The 21,507-nt window shown below is 38.0% G+C and overlaps 2 protein-coding genes across 4 annotated transcripts in view; one reads left to right on the forward strand and one right to left on the reverse strand.

Moving 5' to 3' along the window:
• Positions 1-21,507, forward strand: part of RTN4IP1 (reticulon 4 interacting protein 1) — a 106,584-nt gene that overhangs the window by 22,334 nt on the left and 62,743 nt on the right. The window lies entirely within an intron of this gene.
• Positions 9,794-21,507, reverse strand: part of QRSL1 (glutaminyl-tRNA amidotransferase subunit QRSL1) — a 28,270-nt gene continuing 16,556 nt past the window's right edge. Inside the window, exons 6-11 of one of the 3 annotated variants that reach the window (XM_061207034.1) lie at positions 19,055-19,230; positions 18,856-18,968; positions 17,786-17,978; positions 17,124-17,241; positions 12,926-13,131; positions 9,794-10,244 (exon numbers count right to left, since the gene is read on the reverse strand). In XM_061207034.1, the coding sequence (XP_061063017.1) occupies positions 10,027-10,244; positions 12,926-13,131; positions 17,124-17,241; positions 17,786-17,978; positions 18,856-18,968; positions 19,055-19,230 (1,024 nt within the window). In that variant the 3' untranslated portion in view covers positions 9,794-10,026. Of the gene's footprint in view, positions 10,245-12,925; positions 13,132-17,123; positions 17,242-17,785; positions 17,979-18,855; positions 18,969-19,054; positions 19,231-21,507 lie in introns of those variants that run through there. The other 2 variants (XM_061207035.1, XM_061207036.1) reach the window with 2 other exon arrangements.

Genomic DNA, 21,507 nt, shown 5'->3' on the forward strand with positions numbered 1-21,507 from the left:
TTAAATTTCTTCTTTGATTTCTTCAGTCATCTCTTGGTTATTTAGTAGCGCGCTGTTTAGTCTCCATGTGTTTGTGTTTTTTAGTTTTTTCCTGTAATTGATTTCCAATCTCATAGCGTTGTGGTCAGAAAAGATGCTTGATATGATTTCAGTTTTCTTAAATTTTCCGAGGCTTGATTTGTGATCCAAGATGTGATCTATCCTGGAGAATGTTCCATGTGCACTTGAGAAGAAAGTGTATTCTGCCACTTTTGGATGGAATGTTGTAGAAATATCAATTAGATCTATCTGGTCTATTGTGTCATTTAAAGCTTGTGTTTCCTTATTTATTTTCATTTTGTATGATCTGCCCATTGGTGAAAGTGGGGTGTTAAAGTCCCCTACTATTATTGTGTTACTGTCAATTTCTCCTTTCATGGTTGTTAGCATTTGCCTCATGTATTGAGGTGCTCCTATGTTGGGTGAATATATATTTATAAGTGTTATATCTTCTTCTTGGATTGATCCTTTGATCATTATGTAGTGTCCCTCCTATCTCTTGTAACAGTCTTTATTTTAAAGTCTATTTTATCTGATACGAGTATTGCTACTCCAGCTTTCTTTTGATTTCCATTTGCATGGAATATCTTTTTCCATCCCTTCACTTTCAGTCTGTATGTGTCCCTAGGTCTGAAGTGGGTCTCTTGTTGACAGCATATATATGGGTCTTGTTTTGTATCCATTCAGCCAGTCTGTGTCTTTTGGCTGGGTCATTTAATCCATTTACATTCAAGGTTATTATCGATATGTATGTTCCTATTACCATTTTCTTAATTGTTTTGGGTTTGTTTTTGTGGGTGTTTTTCTTCTCTTGTGTTTCCTGCTTAGAGAAGTTTCTTTAGCATTTGTTGTAAAGTTGGTTTGTTGGTGCTGAATTCTCTTAGCTTTTGCTGTCTGAAAAGCTTTTGACTTCTCCATCGAATCTGAATGAGATCCTTGCTGGGTAGAGTAATCTTGGTTGTAGGTTTTTCTCTTTCATCACTTTAAGTATATCCTGCCTCTCCCTTCTGGCCTGAAGAGTGTCCGCTGAAAAATCAGCTGATCACTTTATGGGGATTCCTTATGTATGTTATTTGTTGTTTTTCCCTTGCTGCTTTTAATATTTTTTCTCTGAATTTAATTTTTGTTACTTTGATTAATATGTGTCTTGGTGTGTTTTTCCTAGGGTTTATCCTGTATGGGACTCTCTGTGCTCCCTGGACTTGGGTGACTATTTCCTTTCCCATGTTAGGGAAGTTTTCGACTGTGTAATCTCTTCAAATATTTTTCAGACCCTTTCTTTTTCTCTTCTTCTTCTGGGACCCCTATAATTCGAATGTTGGTGCATTTAGTATTGTCCCAGAGGTCTCTGAGACTGTCTTCAATTCTTTTCATTCTTTCTTCTTTATTCTGCTCCTTGGCAGTTATTTCCACCATTTTGTCTTCTAGCTCACTTATTTGTTCTTCTGCCTCAGTTATTCTGCTATTGATTTCTTCTAGTGTATTTTTCATTTCAGTTATTGTGTTGTTCATCTCTGTTTGTTTGTTCTTTAGTTCTTCTAGATCTTTGTTAAACATTTCTTGTATTTTCTTAATCCGTACTTCCATTCTATTTCCGAGATTCTGGATCATCATTACTATCATTATTCTGAATTCTTTTTCAGGTAGGTTGCCTATTTCCTTTTCATTTATTTGGTCTTGTAGTTTTTTACATTGCTCCTTCATCTATGACATTTTTTTGCCATCTCATTTTTTTTTTAAATGGGTGGGATTGTGTTCCTTTCTTACTGGTTGTTTGGCCTGAGGCTTCCAACACTGGAGTTTGTAGGCTCTTGGGTAGAGCTGTGTCTTGGTGCTGAGATAAGGAACTCCATGAGACCTCACTCCAATGAATATTCCCTGGGGTCTGAGGTTCTCTGTTGGTCCAGTGGTTCAGACTCGGAGCTCCCACCACAGGAGCTTCAGCCCTACCCTGGGTTCGTGAACCAAGATCCCACAATCTGCCTGGGGCAGGGGGGAAAAAAAAAAAGAACAATAACGAAGTAAAAAATAAAATTAGACTAGGAAACTAACAGATATGTTAGGAAGAATTTTAAATTAAAATATAGATGAATGAAGGTACATCAGTACCACAATAGTAAAAAAGAGAAGGAGGGAAAAGAAAAAAAAGGGGGGGAGGCCTTGGCTGTGGAGGGTGGGGCCTAAGCAAGGGCGAGGTTTGGGTGGTGGGAGGGGCCAATGCTCAGGACCCACAGGGCTGGAAAAGGCCCTGGGGGCTGTGGGGGGTGGGGCTTAGGCTCAAGGAACAGAAGGGGCCCAGGCGTGCCCCCCACCCCTGGTCTCAGAGGGCGGAGGACCTCACCTGGAAGCCCAGCAGGCTTCCTGGGCTCGAGTGGGCAGGGCAAACACCCTCCTCTCTTCTCCTCTCCTGCTCCTCCCAGAGGGCCCCTCCTGCCTGCCTCTCCTGATCTCCCTGGCCTCCCTCCTATGCCCCCAAGGACCTACGTGGCCTGGAGGGGGATCTGAGGGCAGGGGATCAGCCTGGGAGTCCAGCAGGCTCCCTGCCCGAGTGGGCCTGGCGATTGCCCTCTGCTCCTCTCCCACTCTTCCTGGAGAGTCCCTCCCGCCTGCCTCTCCTGATCTCCCCAGCCTCAGAGGCACCAATCCTGTCTGGCCTCCACTTCTCCTCCCCCCTCAGTCCCCCTATGTCCTACCGGTTCACTTTGGGGTTCCTCCCATCTACTTGGGCGTCAGTGTCCCCCACCAGCAGCCGTTAGGCCCCCTAGTTGTGGGGAGACGCTAACTCTGTGTCTTCCCACCTGCCATCTTGACTCCGCCTCATTACAGGTACATTTGATATGTGACGCCAAAGGCAAAAGCCACAAAAACAAAAATAGATACATTAGCCTTCGATAAAATAAAAAACTTTACTGCTTTTAAGAAAACCATCAAGAACATGAAAAGACAATTCACAGAATGGGAGAAAATATTTGCAAATCACATATCTGATAAGGGACTTGTGTCCAAAATATATCTTTTTAAAAACCTCTTAAACTCAACGATAAAAAGACAACCCAATTTTAAAATGAGCAGAGGATTTAAATACACATTTCTTCCCCCCACCAAAATATATATGTGTGTGTGTATATATATATATATATATATATATATAATTGTCCAGTCAGCACATGAAAAGATACTCAATATCATTAGTTATTAGAAAAATGCAAATCAAAACCACAGTGAGATATCACTTCACTCTCACTGGGATTGCTAAAATAAAAAAGACAGACAATAACAAGGGTTAGCAAGAATATGGAGAAATTGGAACCCTCATGTATTGCTGGTGGGAATGTAAAACGGTGCAGCCACTTTGGAAAAGTTAGGCCATTCCTCGAAAAGTTAAACACAGTTGAGGATACGGGGAGGGGGAAGGGTAAGCTGGGACAAAGTGAGCGAGTGGCATGGACATATATACACTACCAAATGTAAAATAGATAGCTAGTGGGAAGCAGCTGCATAGCACAGGGAGATCAGCTCGGTGCTTTGTGACCACCTAAAGGGGTGGGATAGGGAGGGTGGGAGGGAGGGAGACGCAGGAGGGAAGAGATATGGGGACATACGTATATGTATAACTGATTCACTTTGTTATAAAGCAGAAACTAACACACCATTGTAAAGCAATTATACTCCAATAAAGATGTTAAAAAAAAAAAGTTAAACACAGAGTTACTATATGACTCAGCAGTTCCACACCTAGGTATATATACAAGCAAAATAAAAACACATGTACATGAATGTGTACATTTGTACATGAATGTTCATAGCAGCATTATTCATTCCCAAAATGGAAACAATCCAAATGTCCATCAACTGATGAATAAATTAACATGTGATATATCTACAAATTGGAATATTATTCAACCATAAAAACAATGAGATATTGATACATGCTTCAACATGGATGAATCTTGAAAACATATTAAGTGAAAGAAGCTAGACACAAAAGGTCACATGCTGTATGATTCCATTTATATGTTATGTCCAGGAGAGGCAAATCCATAGAGACAGAAAGTAAATTCGTGGTTGCCAGGGGCTGGGAGTAGAGTGGAACGGGGAGTGACTGCTAATGGGTGTGGGGTTTCTTTGTGGGATAATAAAAACGTTCTGGAATCTCGTGGTAATGGTTGCACAACTATGTGAAGTATGACACCATTTTTATTAATAAAAATAGATATGTATATACATATACATACATCTAGATGGTGAGATAGTAAGTGATTTTTATTTTTTTGTGCATGTGCTTTTCTGTTGTCTCCCACCAGGGGAGAAGCATTACCTTTGTAACTAGAGAAAACAAACCTCTTAAAATCAATTCAAATCAAATTCAAAAACTGAGATCTTGCATTTCCTGAATAACATTTTAGGTAACCCAGTGCAGATTACATTCATATGAAATTCTAGAATAAGCAAAACTAAATTGTGTTGGGAAAAAACCCCAGAAGAATGGTTGCCTCTGGAGGGGTGGGAGCAGGAATTAACTAGGAAGGGGCATAAGGAAATTTTCTGGGGTGACAGAAATTACAGTAATGGTGTATATGTTGACAGGTTTATGTTACACAGGAGCATGCATTTGTCAAAACTCAGGGAACATACACTTAAGACTTGTGCATTTCGTTGTATATAAGTTTTACTTAAAACCCATAAACAAATATTGAACTCAAGTTAATGATAGGTACACTTAAGTATTTAGGGTAAACTGTACTTTGAGATATATATTTTTAAAATAAGGTGGATTAATGGATGAATAGGGATAATAGAGGATAGATATGTGATTAAATGAATACAGTAAAATGTCAATGGTAGAATATAGCTGGTGGGTATGTGAGTGTTCAGTGCTTTGTATTTGAAAATTTTCATAATTAAACATGGGGGGAGGAGGGATAGACTTCACTGTCTGTCCTGACTCCCCAAGCTCCATCTGTCTAACTTGCCTCTTTTCCCACTACCTGTTAGGTACTTCTCCTTGATTGTGGAATTCATCTTCAGCCCCTGCAGATCATTCCTGCTTTGCTTGTTTTTATTAAGGTTAACATCACCTTTCTAGTTGAGAGCGCTTCTCAGTATAAAAATCATGTTTCTTTCCCTCCTTTCTCCCATACCCTCGAATCCAATTGGGCTCTAAATTCTTCTGATTCTCACTTTATAATATCTCTCTCTCTTTCCCATTAACACTACCTTAATTCTGCACCAATTACCTGCATTCTAGTGGCCATTTCCATGGAGGACTAAAGTGGGATAGCTAAGAAAATAATTCATATGTAACTTGCTCCATGTCTTTTTACATGCTTGTGATAGAATTGTTCAAATAGTATACTGTATTAGAATTTATTTGGTTATTATAAGCCTTAAAACTCTGAATTCCGGCCTTGTATCCTTTTAGTTTGTATGTTAGTGATTTGTATGTTAGTGATTTAGATGCATACACTCTTGTCACAGAGAACAGAAAGATAAGAATTCTATACTGTGATTGGCCTCTGAAGACAACTGGTCCTGCTATATGAACTATGCTAGAGTTGTCAATTTTCACCTTGGCAGATACCTGATGCCAATTCTATCATATTATTCTGCAGGTCCGTTTTACAACTAATTTCTCTTGGAAGATTCACCAAGGAGTGAAATTGTTTAACCAACAGATGCTCTAGGGGTACTTCATTAACTTTTCCCCCTTTATGGCTAGACTAGCTGGCTGTAGGGAACATCAACCCTAAATTTTTCCCATGTTAAAATAACTGTAGCTAAGATGTAGTATTTCAGGGCCCCAACGATCTATGTATCTATGTGTTGGAATGGAACTAAGTTTTATGAGGAAGAACTTGGCTCTGTCGAAAGCATTTTCCCCACAGGATATGGGATAGCCACATTTTGGGAGGCTTCATTCTTAACATGTCGGTCCTGCTTTCACTTGGTTGGCAGAGCACAGGGGCCTTTTAAAAGACCTCCAGGCAGATGAATGGATAAAGAATATGTGGCACATATATACAATGGAATATTACTCAGCCATAAAAAGAAACGAAATTGAGTTATTTGTAGTGAGGTGGATGGACCTAGAGTCTGTCACACAGAGTGAAGTAAGTCAGAAAGAGAAAAACAAATACCGTATGCTAACACATATGTATGGAATCTAAAAAAAAAAAGAAAAGGTTCTGAAGAACCTACGGGTGGGACAGGAATAAAGACGCAGAGAATGGACTTGAGGACACAGGGATGGGGAAGGGTAAGCTGGGACGAAGTGAGAGAGTGGCATGGACATATATACACTACCAAATGTAAAATAGATAGCTAGTGGGAAGCAGCCGCATAGCACAGGGAGATCAGCTCGGTGCTTTGTGACCACCTAGAGGGGTGGGATAGGGAGGGTGGGAGGGAGACACAAAAGGGAGGGGATATGGGGATATATGTATATGCAGAGCTGATTCACTTTGTTATAAAGCAGAAACTAACACACCATTGTAAAGCAATTATACTCCAATAAAGATGTTAAAAAAACAAAAAAAGACCTCCAGGTCTTTGAACCCTGTGTTAGCCAATTCTTTATTATAGGCTCACGGAAATTGCTTTAAAAACGCACAGTCCATCAGTTCTTCCAGATATTTTAAACTTTATCTGCAGAGGAAGCCAGATCATCAGAGAGCTATATAGCTGGTCTCTAGCATAAGTTTTCAGTAAATTGCAATTTGGCCATGTTAGTTTAATGTGTATCTATAGCGTCCATGGGAAAATGATAATTTCATGATTGTATGCATATATTTATAGCTCCAAACTTTTGAATACTTATTCTGTGTTGTTATGCTGGGTGCTTTAAGTGCATCATTTAAATTTAATCCTCCCAACCCTCCCTTGGAGTAAATATTACCTCCATTTTACAGGTCAGGATACTGAAGCTCAGACAGGTTACACAGCTCATAAATGGCAGTAGTAGGATTCAAACCCAGGTATATCTGATTTTTAAATCTGGTGGCCTTACCCACTAGGAAAGCAATTGGGAAATTTCCCACCATATCACACTGTACAGCCGTAGCACTGTATAAATACCTTGACAAGCATTGTTAACTTGTAATCTTATTCCTGGTTTTAACCTTTTCCCCTATTTTTATCAATTCAGTGATTTCCTCAACTATTTACTTTTACACCATTGTAATAATATATTTTTAATAAAGTTCCTAAAATCCTTTTGGATTTATATTCCATTGAGGTACAAAGAAAAAGAAATGAAAGCCCCTCTGAAATCCCGTAATTACTTCTATATAATGTTGGCTGGGGTTTTCTCGTGTTATTTGCTTTCATTAAATTTTCAGGGTTTTGTTCTAGTGTACACACTGCTTAAGTTATGAAATAACTGAGGAAAGCCTTCTACTTTAAACTGTCCTCTGGTGCTTCTAAACGCAATGAGTAAATTTTACCCTAGGCTCGCACAGGCAACACATATTTAGCCTCAGCATAATCAGATATTTGAGGAAAGGGAGGGAGAGTAAAAGTAGTTAATAAATCGAAGTTCATAATAGAAACTATTGTGAAAACCCCATTAGTTTGCTCCCTTACTTAAACTGGAACAGGGTATGACACAGTTTACAGAATCCCCGAGGTCTACTTTTTGGTGCCCTGTAACCAGATCTCTTTTCACTGTTCTTCAGATCCTGTTCTAAAATCCTAAAGATATATCTTGTCCGCTGTAGAAGATGCAGGTGATTTCCTCATAGGAATCACCATTCTTCGTCATTTTTAGAAGCTCCTCTTCTGTACCATGCTGTCTTTTCTAGATGGCCCACAATCCTGTGTTCCCAACCACCTGGTATCAAATAGCCATTCAAATAGAACATTCTGCCTCCCTGGTTTCAAGCGATTTTCTTGGTAACGCTAAGTGTTGGTCAACACGGACCTGGCTTGGATTTGGCTCTGTGTGGTGTCAGGGTGCGAAGTTTTGTGAACACATCACATTTTTTCACTCTAGCAATGCTTTGTTTTGCTGTCTTATCAAGGCTCTCATCTTACACTTGCAGCCACCTTCGCCTTTCTGACGTGCTCTGCTGTGGCAGCCCTGTTGCCAACAATTTCAGGGTTTAATTAGCTGAGACACAGAAACCATTTTCCCCTTAAATTCCCAGACAGTGATTTGGCAAAATGAGATCTACTAGATTTAGGGTAAAGATGGAAAAGAAAGAACAGATTAGGTATCATTTCATGCCAGTTGGGTGTTATTACGTGAGAACAGTAAATGTTTCACTTCGTTATTTCCAGTTCAAATCTAGTGCAACTCAAGCAGAGATATAGGAATAAGAGAAATTACATAAATATTCTTAGAAAAATTTTTATTTTGAATTATACACACATAAAAAAAAGACGGGCAAAGATTCATCTGCTTGCCATTTGCATCATACTACCTCCCCCAACTAAGAGTTTTCTCGTGTTATAAAGTAAAGCAATTCTCTGTCATGAATTTCTTCCTTTTTCAGGGACTCATGTCAAAATATTTAAGAATCCTAGTGAGCCTATGGGCCTGGCACAGAAAACTTTTATGTAAAGTTTATCAGATAGAGTATTTGGGAGTGGGAGGATCCCAGGGGGAGAGAAAATTATTAATGAAAAGTACCAGGCAGGTTAAACTCCCACCACTCAACATCCTAGTGGTTCCGGGAAGGTTCTGCCTATGTTTTTCCTTCATGTCTTTCATATTTAGAAAGGACTTTTTTCTTACTAAACAAAGTGAATCTGTTAAATAATAATTCAGCTCCCCACTTATACTTATCAACAATAAACAAGTGTCAAATTAGAACACATGATAAACATGAGATGACAATGGTGTTCTGGCAAAGACAAATCCAACGATGAAACTTTATAGGGGGTAAACATATGATTTTCATCAGATTTTTTTTTTCAGATTCTGAATACATATTCCCGTTAATGTTTCTTTGTGCTCAAGGAGCCCAAAGAGAGAGCACTTGTAAAGAAAGTCAAGAGGGTAAGAAAACCATAAGGAATAGAGAATCTGGGGTAAGGGAGGAGGTCCATGGGCTTCTTCTCTTTGGCATCCTCACCAAATTATATACACGTTTTTCATATGGGATCTTACTTGTGTATCTTGAAACTTTCTCACTAAAACCATGCTCCACTAGCTACCAAGTTTCGAGTCCAGTGTGGTCTGTTAGGTCACAACAAATGTCTCTGTGGCATCACTGAGCTTGTTTGTGATGGAACTAGAGTGAACTCAGTGTAACATGGAGTTACTCTGGTTCCTTGGCATGGGGCTCTGGAATGGCAGAAGTGGCATTTTAACTGTTAGCAGGAAAGGAAAAAAGTTCTCAGTCATTGCAGCTCTATTCTTAGAGGAGAGTCCGCACCTGGGGCTCTCCCCCGAGGGAGGCACACCCCCGTCTTGCAGGACTCTGGGCCCCAGCAGGTTGCGCTTCCTCCTGTGCTCAGAGCTCCTCTTCTACCTGCTCTGCTCAGACTTAGAAGTGGATATTCCCATTTTATTGTCTTTGTGCAGTTTTAACATCCGCTGAGGCGGCCTCCACCGCATGTTGAGCTGCCTGTCGGCTGGGCTGTCCAGGTTATCTCTGGAGGTACCACTGACTGTTTTTGTTAGTGCTTTGGTTACAACGATGTACAAGTTTTGAGAGGTTTACTAGTACTTAGATTGCTTACAGCACAGTACAGCACTAGTACTGTAAGCAGTGTTCTTTTTAATGAACATTTTTACAGAATGCATCATTTTTCAGGAACATGTATCTTGTATTATAATAGAAATCCTGTACTTTGTTTCTACTTAGTGGATGCTTAATAAATGCTGACAGATTACTCATAAGTAATTAACTATATCACAAGAATTTTAAAAAGCGATTCCAAGGAATGACTGTGTTGACAGTGAACCAAATTACAAGATCACTTGACTTTTCTAGAATATAAAATCTTTAAAAGTCATTATAATTTGCATGATAGTTATCACTACTATTTTAGAGAAACAGAAGCTAACTTTTCATTTTCAAAGATTGATGAACGATCATCCATTAGTTCCTGAAGCGGAATAACAGGAAACTGTACTCGTTTTTCAAACCATTTGGCAACTGTAAGAAGCTGCTGGTCACAAAATGCACGTCCAATAAACTGTAGTCCGATTGGCAACCCTTGGCTTGAGAGGGCCACAGGGACACTCACTGCTGGCAACCCTGAGGAAAAGAAAGAGACCCATTAAATGTTGATTAATTCTCCACCCTAAGATGCAGAGACCTCTTCCACTTTCCAGTGCCAGTAGGTACAAGACAGGATAAGGTTGATAAAAAAGAATCACAAAAATTCTATGTATGTTTCTGTATCTTCCTTTGTTCACTTAATATATCTTAGAAATCACTCTATATCTGTTCGCATAGACCTTCTTCATTCCTTTTTTATAGTTGCATAGTATTCCATCATGTGGTTTTACCATAATTTATTCAACCATTCTTCTGTGGTTGGAGATTTTGGTTGTTTTCAGTATTTAGCTATTTCATGCCAAGTCCCAGTGAATTACCTTGTGTATTTTTTTGGTATTCCTGAACGTTTCTCAGCTGAAGAGGAACTGTTTCATCAAAAGATAAATGCATATGTAATTAGATATTTTGCCAACTTTCCCTCCAAAAAAGTTGTACCTTTTCAACTCCTATCAGCAAAATGAGTGTTTTCCTACAGCCTCACCTATAGAGTGTGTTGTTGAGTTTTTGAATTTTTGCCAATTTGTTAGATGAAAAATAGTAATTCAGGGTAGTTTTAATTTTAGTTTTGGGGCAGAGAAAGTAGGAGAGCCTGGGACATCTTGTTATGCCATAAAATAAGAAAGTTTTCAAAAATGAATGGGGGCTGGTCTAAAAGATACACAACTGTTGGTTAAATTTGAGCATCAAAAATAATGACAGTTAATTACTTATAATACATTGAATTTTTTTAAAAAAGGAAAGCTTTTTTTAAAAATTATTTTTTCTTTTTTTAAATTAATTTATGTATTTTTTGGCTGCGTTGGGTCTTCGTTGCTGCGTGCGGGCTTTCTCTAGTTGCGGCGAGCGGGGACTACTCTTTGTTGTGGTACACAGGCTTCTCATTGCGGTGGCTTCTCTTGTTGCAGAGCACGGGCTCTAGCCGCGTGGACTTCAGTAGTTGTGGCACATGGGCTCAGTAGTTGTGGCACATGGGCTCAGTAGTTGTGGCACACGGGCTCAGTAGTTGTGGCACGCGGGCTCAGTAGTTGTGGCTTGCGGGCTCTAGAGCACAGGCCCAGTTGTTGTGATGCACGGGCTTAGTTGCTCCGTGGCATGTGGGATCTTCCCGGACCAGGGCTCGAACCCATGTCTCCTGCATTGGCAGGTGGATTCTTAACCACTGCGCCACCAGGGAAGTCCCAAGAAAGCTGTTCTTTAGAGAAGGTTGCTAGCTAACATATGTAGAAGGAATGATAGAATTAGAAAAGTCAGCATTTTGTAATTCTCTAAGTAATACTTAATTCAGGCAAGGATCATCAATAGATGCTAAAAGTGGGTTCAAGTTTATTGAGAAACACTGTCTCAAAGTATCACATCACCACTTGCTTACAACTGACAAAAGGAAAATGTGCCTTTATAAGGAAAATATCTGGTAGTTACTTCCTTAACCAAGGGATTAACTTAGCTTCCAAAAGTGGGACAAACTGATATTTAACTGTTTCTTGACATGAAGCATATGTAGTATTTGTGCCAAAAATTTTTAACTCGACCCAATCATGAGGAAGCAATATGACAAATTCAGATTACAGATGGGATATCCTACAGGTCAAGCGGACTAGACTCCTCAAGAGAGTCAATGTCACTTAAAACAAAAATTTTAAAAGGTGGGGGATTTCTTATCAGTAACTATGCAGGCCAGAAGAAAGTAGCAGGGCATTTTTTAAGTGCTAAAGAAAAGAACTGTCAAATCAGAATCATATATCCGGCAAAAATAACCTTTAAAAATGAAAGGAAAATCAAGACATTCTCAGAAGAAAGCTAAGAGAACTGGTTGCCAGCAGACCTACCCTAAAAGAATGGCTAACTGTTCTCCAAACAGAAAGGATATGGTAAAACAAAGGATCTGATACATCAGGGAGAAATGAACACAGTAAATATAAGTATAGATAAATACAACAGACTTTTCCCTCTGCCCTTGAGTTTCCTACATTATGTTTGATGATTAAAACAAAAATTATAACAGTCTGGTGTGGTTCAGACTGTTATAAAACATAGAGAACTGGGGAACTGTTCTAGACTTTAAGAGATATTATAAACAAATATAATATATCGGGGAAAAAACACCCTATAAAAGGCATTTTTGGTACAACTGAGGAAAGTTAAATATGAACTGTATTTGGAATATTATTGTATTTGTGTTAGGTTTCTTAGGTGTGATGATGGAATTGTGGTTATATAGGAGAATGTCTTTATTCTTAGACGATTCATGCTAAAGTATTTAGGGGTGAAGTAACATGATGTTGAAACTTTCAAATTATTCAAATAAAAGCTAAGAGTGTGTGTGCGTTTGTGTGTGTGAAAGAGAGGGAGAGAGAGGAAGGAGAAAGCAAGTGAGGCAAAATGTTAACAAGGATGAATCCAAGCAAAGGACATATGGGTATTCAGTATATGACTTCTTCAACTTTTCTAGGTTTGAAAATTAATGTATGTGTGTGTGGTAAGTGCAAGCGTGTGCGTGCCTATAAATACACACATGCACACACAAACACACATTCCTAGGCATTCCAGAAGGACAAGCTATTGCGTTTAGGGAACAATCTAGCTAGAACCTAAGTAGAAGACCAGGGTGTCTACCGAAAAATTTGAAGAAAACCAGAATGTTCTTGAGGGATCCTCACCTGCCATATTTACAGCCTGTGTAAAAATATCATCCTGGGCACTTCGTGTTCTATTGTCTTCTCTGATGAACTCCGTGTGTGGCACTGCCTCACTTAAGGTGGTAGGAGTTAGCAAGACATCCACTCCAGAGTTAAAAACATTCACAAAATCACGAGCAATGAGTCGTCTCACCTTCTGTGCTTTGACAAAATAATTCTCATAGTTTCTGTGGAAAAAAGTAGACAACACTTTAAGGGCTTTTTGTTATTTCTTTGAATCAATTCTCATGCATAAGCCTTGTTAAAAAAATAGATGACACTTTAAGGGCTTTCTGTTATTTCTTTGAATCAATTCTCATGCATAAGGCTTGTTAAAGAATCACTGGATTCTTGGCCTGTTGGAGCAGGCACCAGTAAGATTCCTAACAACACATAAAAATGAATTTTGTTCAACCGCGCTGTTACTCTAAAAGTTTGTATATCTGGAATTAATTAAAAATCACCAGTAGGGGCTTCCCTGGTGGCGCAGTGGTTGAGAATCTGCCTGCCAATGCAGGGGACACGGGTTCGAGCCCTGGTCTGGGAGGATCCCACATGCTGCGGAGCAACTAGGCCCGTGAGCCACAACTACTGAGCCTGCGCGTCTGGAGCCTGTGCTCCACAACAAGAGAGGCCGCGATAGTGAGAGGCCCGCGCACCTCGATGAAGAGTGGCCCCCACTTGCCGCAACTAGAGAAAGCCCTCGCACAGAAAACGAAGACCCAACACAGCCATAAATAAATAAATAAATAAATAAAATTAAAAAAAAAAATCACCAGTAGATGCAATTCTGCACATATAATCACAAAATATTAACACTTCCAGGGACATCATTAAACCAGAACATTCATTTTCAGGTGAGGAAAATCAAGTGCATAGCAACTAAATGACTCTCCAAAGGCTGCAAAGATTGACAGGGGTAGAGGAAGGACTAGAACTTAGGTCTCTGGAGGCTCATTCCAATCCTCTTTCTATTATTATAATGTTCTATTTCATCTATAGTTATAATTATTATAAGGACTCTGAAGTTTTGGAAAATTCTAACATGCCATCAGAATTAGACACTAGAAAGCAGGCTCTGGAAACAGTAACTGGGGAAAGTATGCAGTGTTTGCAATTTTGTACTTTACAGACAGGTATAGCCCAGGAATGGAAATGTGAAATTCATGAAAAGATGCTTCAGGCCTGCCTGCTGAATGGGAGAAGATATTTGCAAATGCTATATCTGATAAGGGGTTAATGTCCAAAATATGCAAAGAACTCATTCAACTCAACATCAAAAAAATAAACAACCAATTAAAAAATGGGCAGAGGCCCAGAACAGACATTTTTCCAAAGAAGACATACAGATGTGCCAACAGGCACATGAAAAGATGCTCAACCTCACTAACCATCAGAGAAATGCAATTCAAAACTACAATGAAATATCACCTCACACCTTTCAGAACGGCTATTATCAAAGACAACAAATAACAAATACTGGCAAGGATGCAGGAAAAAGGGAACCTTCGTGCACTGTTGGTGGGAATGTAAAGTGGTGCAGCCACTATGGAAAAAGGTATGGCGATTCCTCAAAATATTAAAAACAGAATTACCACACAATGCAGCGATTCCATTCCTGGGTATTTATCCAAAGAAAACAGAAACACTAATTTGAAAAGATATATGCACCCTTATGTTCATTGCAGCATTATTTACAATAGTCAAGATTTGGAAACCACCTAAGTGTCCATCAGTGGATGAATGGATAAAGATGTTGTATCAATACATATACAAAATGGAAAATTAGCCATAAAAAAGAATGAAATCTTGCCATCTGCGACAACATGGATAGACCTAGAGGGTATTATGCTACGTGAAATAAGTCAGAGAAAGATACTGTATGATTTCACTTATCTGTGGAATCCAAAAAACAAATGAACAAACATAACTGACAGAAACAGAGTCACAGATAAACAAACAGGTGGTTGCCAGAGAAGAGGGCGGTGAGGGGCAAGGAGAGAAATAGGTGAAGGAGATTAAGAGTTATAAACTTTCAGGTATGAAATGTACAGTTTGGGGATTATAGTCAGTAATTATGTAATATCTTTGTATGGTGACAGATGACAACTAGATTTATCATGGTGATCATTTTGAAATGCAGAAAAATATCAAATCACTATGTTGTGCACCAGGAACTAACACAGTGTTGTAGGTCAATTGTACTTCAAAAACAAACTCACAGAAAAAGAGATCAGATTTGTTGTTACCAGAGGCGGGGTGTGGAGGGAGGGGGAATTGGATGAAGGTGGTCAAAAGGTACAAACTTCCAGTTATAAAATAAATAAGTACTAGGGATGTAATGCACAACATGATAAATATAATTAACACTGTGTATGTTATCCACGAACGTTGATAAGAGAGTAAATCCTAAGAGTTCTCATCATAAGAAAAAAAATTTTTCTTCCTATTTCTTTAATGGTGTGTCTATATGAGATGATAGATGTTCACTAAACTAATTGTGGTAATAAAAAATAATAATAAAGGATATGGTTACTCCCCACCCACCCCCCAAAAGAAAAAACGCTTACTTTACTGAAAAGATTAAGGAATTAGCCAGACATAGGCGTGACTATAAGTCAATGATGCAAAGAAAGGGAAAAAGAAAATACTCCTTAGATCCTCCTGAAGCTGTTAATGAAGGCTGGCAAAAGTATTAACCATTCTAACTTCAGTTTCCTCACCTGAAAAATGGATATAACAACTCCAATCTTTCTGAGGACCAAATACAATGAGATAAAAATGTGGAATCTTTTTTATCCTGAAAGAATGCTATAGAAATATCAGATGTCCTTATTATCATTTGACCACAGGATCTACAGGGAGATGAATGCAGGCATCACGTATAATTTACCCAACAGTTGATGGCTTAAATAATGTACTAACAACATCTTTTTATAAAAGAACAAATACTTCTATTAAACTTCTTCCTACTTTAAATATGGTTCAAAAACCCAACTTCTGCTTCCATCAATGATGGGAATATTAGGGATGGATTTACTCTGCCATTTTAAACAACCGAAAACTAGACAAAATGAAACAACCATTTTCAGACATTAGACAACATTAGAAGGAAAGCAAATAAACAAAGCCCTTTGATTTCCCCATTAATCAAATAATAATTTTAGTTTCTGTTTTCCAGCTTTATTGATATAATTGACTATAAAATTGCTGTGTGTGTGTGTATATATATATATATATATATACACACATGCACACACACATACATACATACAATGGAATATTATTCATTATTATATATATATATATACACACACACACTGTATTTTCTTTGTCCATTCATCTGTTGACGGACACTTAGGTTGTTTCCATGTCTTGGCTACTGTGAATAATGCTTTGAGGCAGTGATTTCTTTCCTTCAGATATATACCCAGAAGTGGGATTTCTGGATCATATGGTAATTCTATCTTTAATTTTGGGGGGAATCTCCATACTGTTTTTCATAGTAGCTGTTCAAATAGTATCTTTGGAAAAAGTAATCCTAACTATTGGCCCTGAGGAGATGCACAGATGAATAAAATGCTATGTATGTATGTATGTATGTATGTATGTATGTATCTATCTATCTATCTATGGGACATAGAGCAAAACCCCAGGAAGCTATTCAGTACAACCACTCTTGCTTTTTCACACTTCTCACATCCTCTTAGACAGACCTGGTAGTATGTAAGATGAATCCTATTCACAAGATGGTGAACAAACTTATACTAAAGTCATAGTAATTTAAAATTCTTTTTTGAAGCGAACAGATACACGATGCAAGGGAAAACTAAGTTGATTCACTAAGTTTTTTAAGAGACACCAATGTAACTTCCTGCTTAAGGCTCTCAGAGCAGTCAATGTGGCAATAATAGGGGACATTTAATGAGGCTAAAATCCTTCAGGGCTTCCTACTTAGCTTGTACTAATCATTTAGCTAGAGCATCAATGATTTTGTTTGTTTTTGAATAACCAGGAACCAAAAGTACCATAAATGGGCCTTTAATTATGATTTCTAATTTAAATCATAAGGATTTTGCTTCCTTAGCAAATATCTCAACTTATAAAACTTGATAGACATGCTACTACTTTACTATGGAGTTTTCAAGAATGGGGAAAATTCCTAAGCTGATTATCTTACTCTTTTAATAAGAAAAAGTTTCCTGAGAGGATTCTTTCTCTCACCACATCATTGAACCCTTCTCGTCTGGTTGCAGCATACATGGCTTCAGTAGACACATCAGTGTCACATCTGTGACCTGATAACAAAAAACAAAAACAAACAAACAAAAACCCACAAAACATTAATTGAAAAGGAAGTAAAGTTTTGGCTGAAAAGCAGGTCTAGATTCACATTTGTGACCAATACTAAAATTTCATGAGATTGACCTTAATGGTTTCTCTTTTTTATCTGCCTTTGGACTGACTGACTTGTCAGGAATCAAGGAGAGAGAAGACGATAATGAAGAGGGAAACTTCAGTTGTTCACTCCCTCATTCATTCTTTCATTTTATTCAGATGTTTACTGAGCTCCTACCCTGTGCCAGGTACCACACTGTATGGACTGAGAATACAGAGCTAAAATACTCTACCTTCAAGATACAGTCCAGAGGGTGAGCTGAAGATACAGAGATATTATGATGAATAGTGTGAATGCTAAAATGACAAAGGTAAAAGGATTCACTGATTTACTTCTATAAATCTTAACATTATCCCTGGCAATAATATTTTTTGCTACTAATAAACGAACCTTTCAAATGTTTGAGACAACTTCCTTAAAAATCCAAAATACAGGCAACTTACCATACTCTAGCCCATCAAATCTTGCCATATTCGACGCCACTTCCGATGTACACAATACGTGGTAGCAGACAATTGAGTAACTGGTGTGGGGCAGGGACACTTCAATTACTTTGGCCCCCTCAGACTCAAAGAGATGAGCAGCTTTGGACCAAAGAGATTGTACTTCACTCGACAATTCTGGTGTAAGATATTCCTTAATGGAAAAAGTCAAAATACAGAAATTAGAATATCTGTGTAGATGGTGTTATAAAAATTTGTACTCCAGAAACTTTGGCAATACGTTAGAACATCTGATTAAATTGCTAGCAGGTAGCTAGAAAGATTGAACTAATTTAAGACTGTTTATGGCATGGCAAGCACAGTACTAGATACTGTGAGCTCGATATAATATTAAAGATTGGAGATCTGGTTGGAGAACTTATATTTGTTAAATGTTCATTATATATCAGGCACTCTGCTAGATACTTTCCAAAGGTTCTCTCATTTAATGCTTTTAACAGTCTTACGATGTAGGTATTATCATCCTTCTTTTTATTAATGAAAAATATTGAGACTAGAGAAGTTAACTAACTGTCCTAATGTTACATAGCAGGTAAGTAGAGGATCCAGGATTCTCAACTAGGTCTGTTTCTCTCTAAATCCTTAAAAGTAGGCACACCTATTACCTTAATTGAAGATTTTAAAGATTTTACAGTATTTCTCTACAGCAGTGGTCTCAACTGGGGGCAGTTTCCTCTCCTCTTCCTCTCAACCAGGGGATATCTGATAACATCTGCAGACAGTCTTGCTGGTGGGGCAGTGGTGGTGGTGGGGATGCTACCTCTAGGGTTAGAGGCCAGCGATGCTGCTGAACATCTTACAATGCACAGCACAGTCTCCCAGAACAAAAAATTATTGCTAAGCTCAAAGTTAAAATTTTAAAAGGTTAGTAATTTAACATATCTATTTTCATGTGCTCAGGTCACATAGCTAATAAAAGTGGCAGAGCAGGGATTCAAACCCAACCAGTCTGTTTCCCAAGTCTGTGCTCTGTATTTGACTTGACAGTACTTTTGTAAAGACAGACTTACCTTCGGAATTCCTATACACAGTTTGCTCACATCTGTCAAACTGGGAAGCGTAAATGGTTTAACAGGATCTTGAATTGTGGTAGAATCTTTGGGATCATGCCCAGCTAGTATACCTGTAAGTAGAAATATTTATGAGTGACAGACACAGTACTGAAGTGAAATAATAATGTTGTGAAACTACATGGAATTGCATAAATACCCAACACAATGGCTGCATCATCCACACATCTGGTTAGGATTCCTGGCACATCCATTGAATTCACCAGGGGAATGAGGCCATGACGAGAAACTAAGCCATAGCTAGGTTTCAAACCAACAACCCCACAGTGGGCAGCTGGATTTCTGGTTGATCCTCCTGTATCTGATCCTAAAGCCCTGAAATTTAAATGAAATTCTCTTTAGCAGGATAATATATCTCTAATTATATTTGAAATCTATCTTTTTAAATGTATATTTTAAAAATGTATTTCCTCCTGATTTTACAAAAAATAAAACGTGCTCATCTCAGAGAATTCTTAAAATACAGAAAAGTGTAAAGATGTAACAAAATATTCCACCACCCTGAGGCAAACACTGTTAACATTTTAGCATAGTAACTTCGTCTTTTTTTTAATGAATTTTTCTTTCGTTCAGGTCATTCTGTAATCATAAGTTTCCATCTCTTTTTTGCTTATCATGAGCCTTTTACTATGTCATTAAAATTACTGAAAAATTTAAATATGTATAATACTCTATCATATCAATTGGCAATTCCCAACTGATTCCCAATTTTAAAGTCCATTCTCCTATCAATATACATACAAATCTTTCTCTTAAGTTCTTTATTTTTTTAATTGAAGTACAGTTGATTTACAATGCTGTGTTAATTTCTGCTGTACAGCAAAGTGACTCAATTATACACATATATACATTCTTTCTTATATTCTTTTCCATTATGGTTTATTCCAGGATATTGGATATAGTTCCCTGTGCTATACAGTAGGACCTTGTTGTTTATCCATTCTATATGTAATAGTTTGCATCTACTAACCCCAAACTCCCAGTCGATCCCTTCCCCTCCCCACCTCCCCACCTCCTCCTTGGCAACCACAAGTCTGCTCTCTATGTCTGTGAGTCTTTCTGTTTCATAGTTAGGTTCATTTGTGCCATATTTTAGATTCCACATATAAGTGATCTCATATGGTATTTGTCTTTCTCTTTCTCTTTCTGACTTACTTCACTTAGTATGATAATCTCTAGTTGTATCCATGTTGCTACAAATGGCATTACTTCGTTCTTTTTTATGGCTGAGTAGTATTCCATTGTATACACATACCACATTTTCTTTATCCAGTCATCTGTTGATGGACATTTAGGTTGTTTCCATGTCTTGGCTATTGTGAATAGTGTTGCAATGAACACAGGGGTGCATGTAACTTTTTGAATTATAGTTTTGTCTGGATATATGCCCAGGAGTGGGATTGCTGGATCATATGGTAATTCTATTTTTAGTTTTCTGAGAAACTTCCATACTGTTTTCCACAGTGGCTGCACCAACTTACATTCCTACCAACAGTGTAGGAGGGTTCCCTTTTCTCCACACCCTCTCCAGCATTTGTTATTTGTAGACTTTTTAATGATGGCCATTCTGACCAGTGTGAGGTGGTGTGGTACCTCATTGTAGTTTTGATTTGCGTTTCTCTAATAATTAGTGATGTCGGGTATCTTTTCATGTGCCTATTGGCCATCTGTATGTCTTCTTTAGAGAAATGTCTGTTTAGGTCTCCTGCCCATGTTTTGATTGGGTTGTTTGTTTTTTTTGATATAGAGCTGTATGAGCTGTTTGTATATTTTGGATATGAAGCCCCTGTTGGTTGCATTGTTTGCAAATACTTTCTCCTATTCCATAGGTTGCCTTTTTGTTTTATGGTTTCCTTTGCTGTGCAAAAGCTTGTAAGTTTGATTAGGTCCCATTTGTTTATTTTTGTTTTTATTTCTATTGCCTTGGGAGACTGACCTAAGAAAACATTGGTACAATTTATACACATACAAATCTTATACCTTCTTTTAATGGCAATTTTATAATATGCTTTTACAAACTAAACACACCCCTCCCAGAAATTCAGATACAGCCATTCTACTACCCTATTTAGGATCATGGCTAGAAATGTATTTTAAGTTATTTAAACATTTATGTTGTTGCCAACTAGAATAACTGCATAATAAAGTACTTGTAGGGAATTCCCTGGTGGTCCAGTAGTTAGGACTTTGTGCTTTCACTGCCAAGGGCCTGGGTTTGATCCCTGGTTGGGGATCCCACAAGCCATGCAGTGCAGCAATCAATCAATCAATCAAGTACTTTGTAATAAACACCTTTAAACATAAATCTTTGCCCATATATCTGATTAAATTTTAGGCTAGCTTCCAAGAAGTAAGAGTTAATGGGACAAAAGGTCTACCTGTCATTATAAGTTCTTAATATATTTTGTCAAATTACTTGTCAGAAAGGTTATGCCAATTTATATTCCCAATTGTAGTGAATCGGATTTTTTTATGTTTCATTATCATCACTGAATACTAGCAGCTCTTAAAATTTGGTTAATTTGATAACCAAAAGCTTTGCTAATGTGCATTTTTGAATAATTCTTCACATCTATTTGTATTTGCATTACC

Source organism: Eubalaena glacialis, chromosome 12 (assembly GCF_028564815.1).
Source record: "Eubalaena glacialis isolate mEubGla1 chromosome 12, mEubGla1.1.hap2.+ XY, whole genome shotgun sequence".
Taxonomy (NCBI): domain Eukaryota; kingdom Metazoa; phylum Chordata; class Mammalia; order Artiodactyla; family Balaenidae; genus Eubalaena; species Eubalaena glacialis.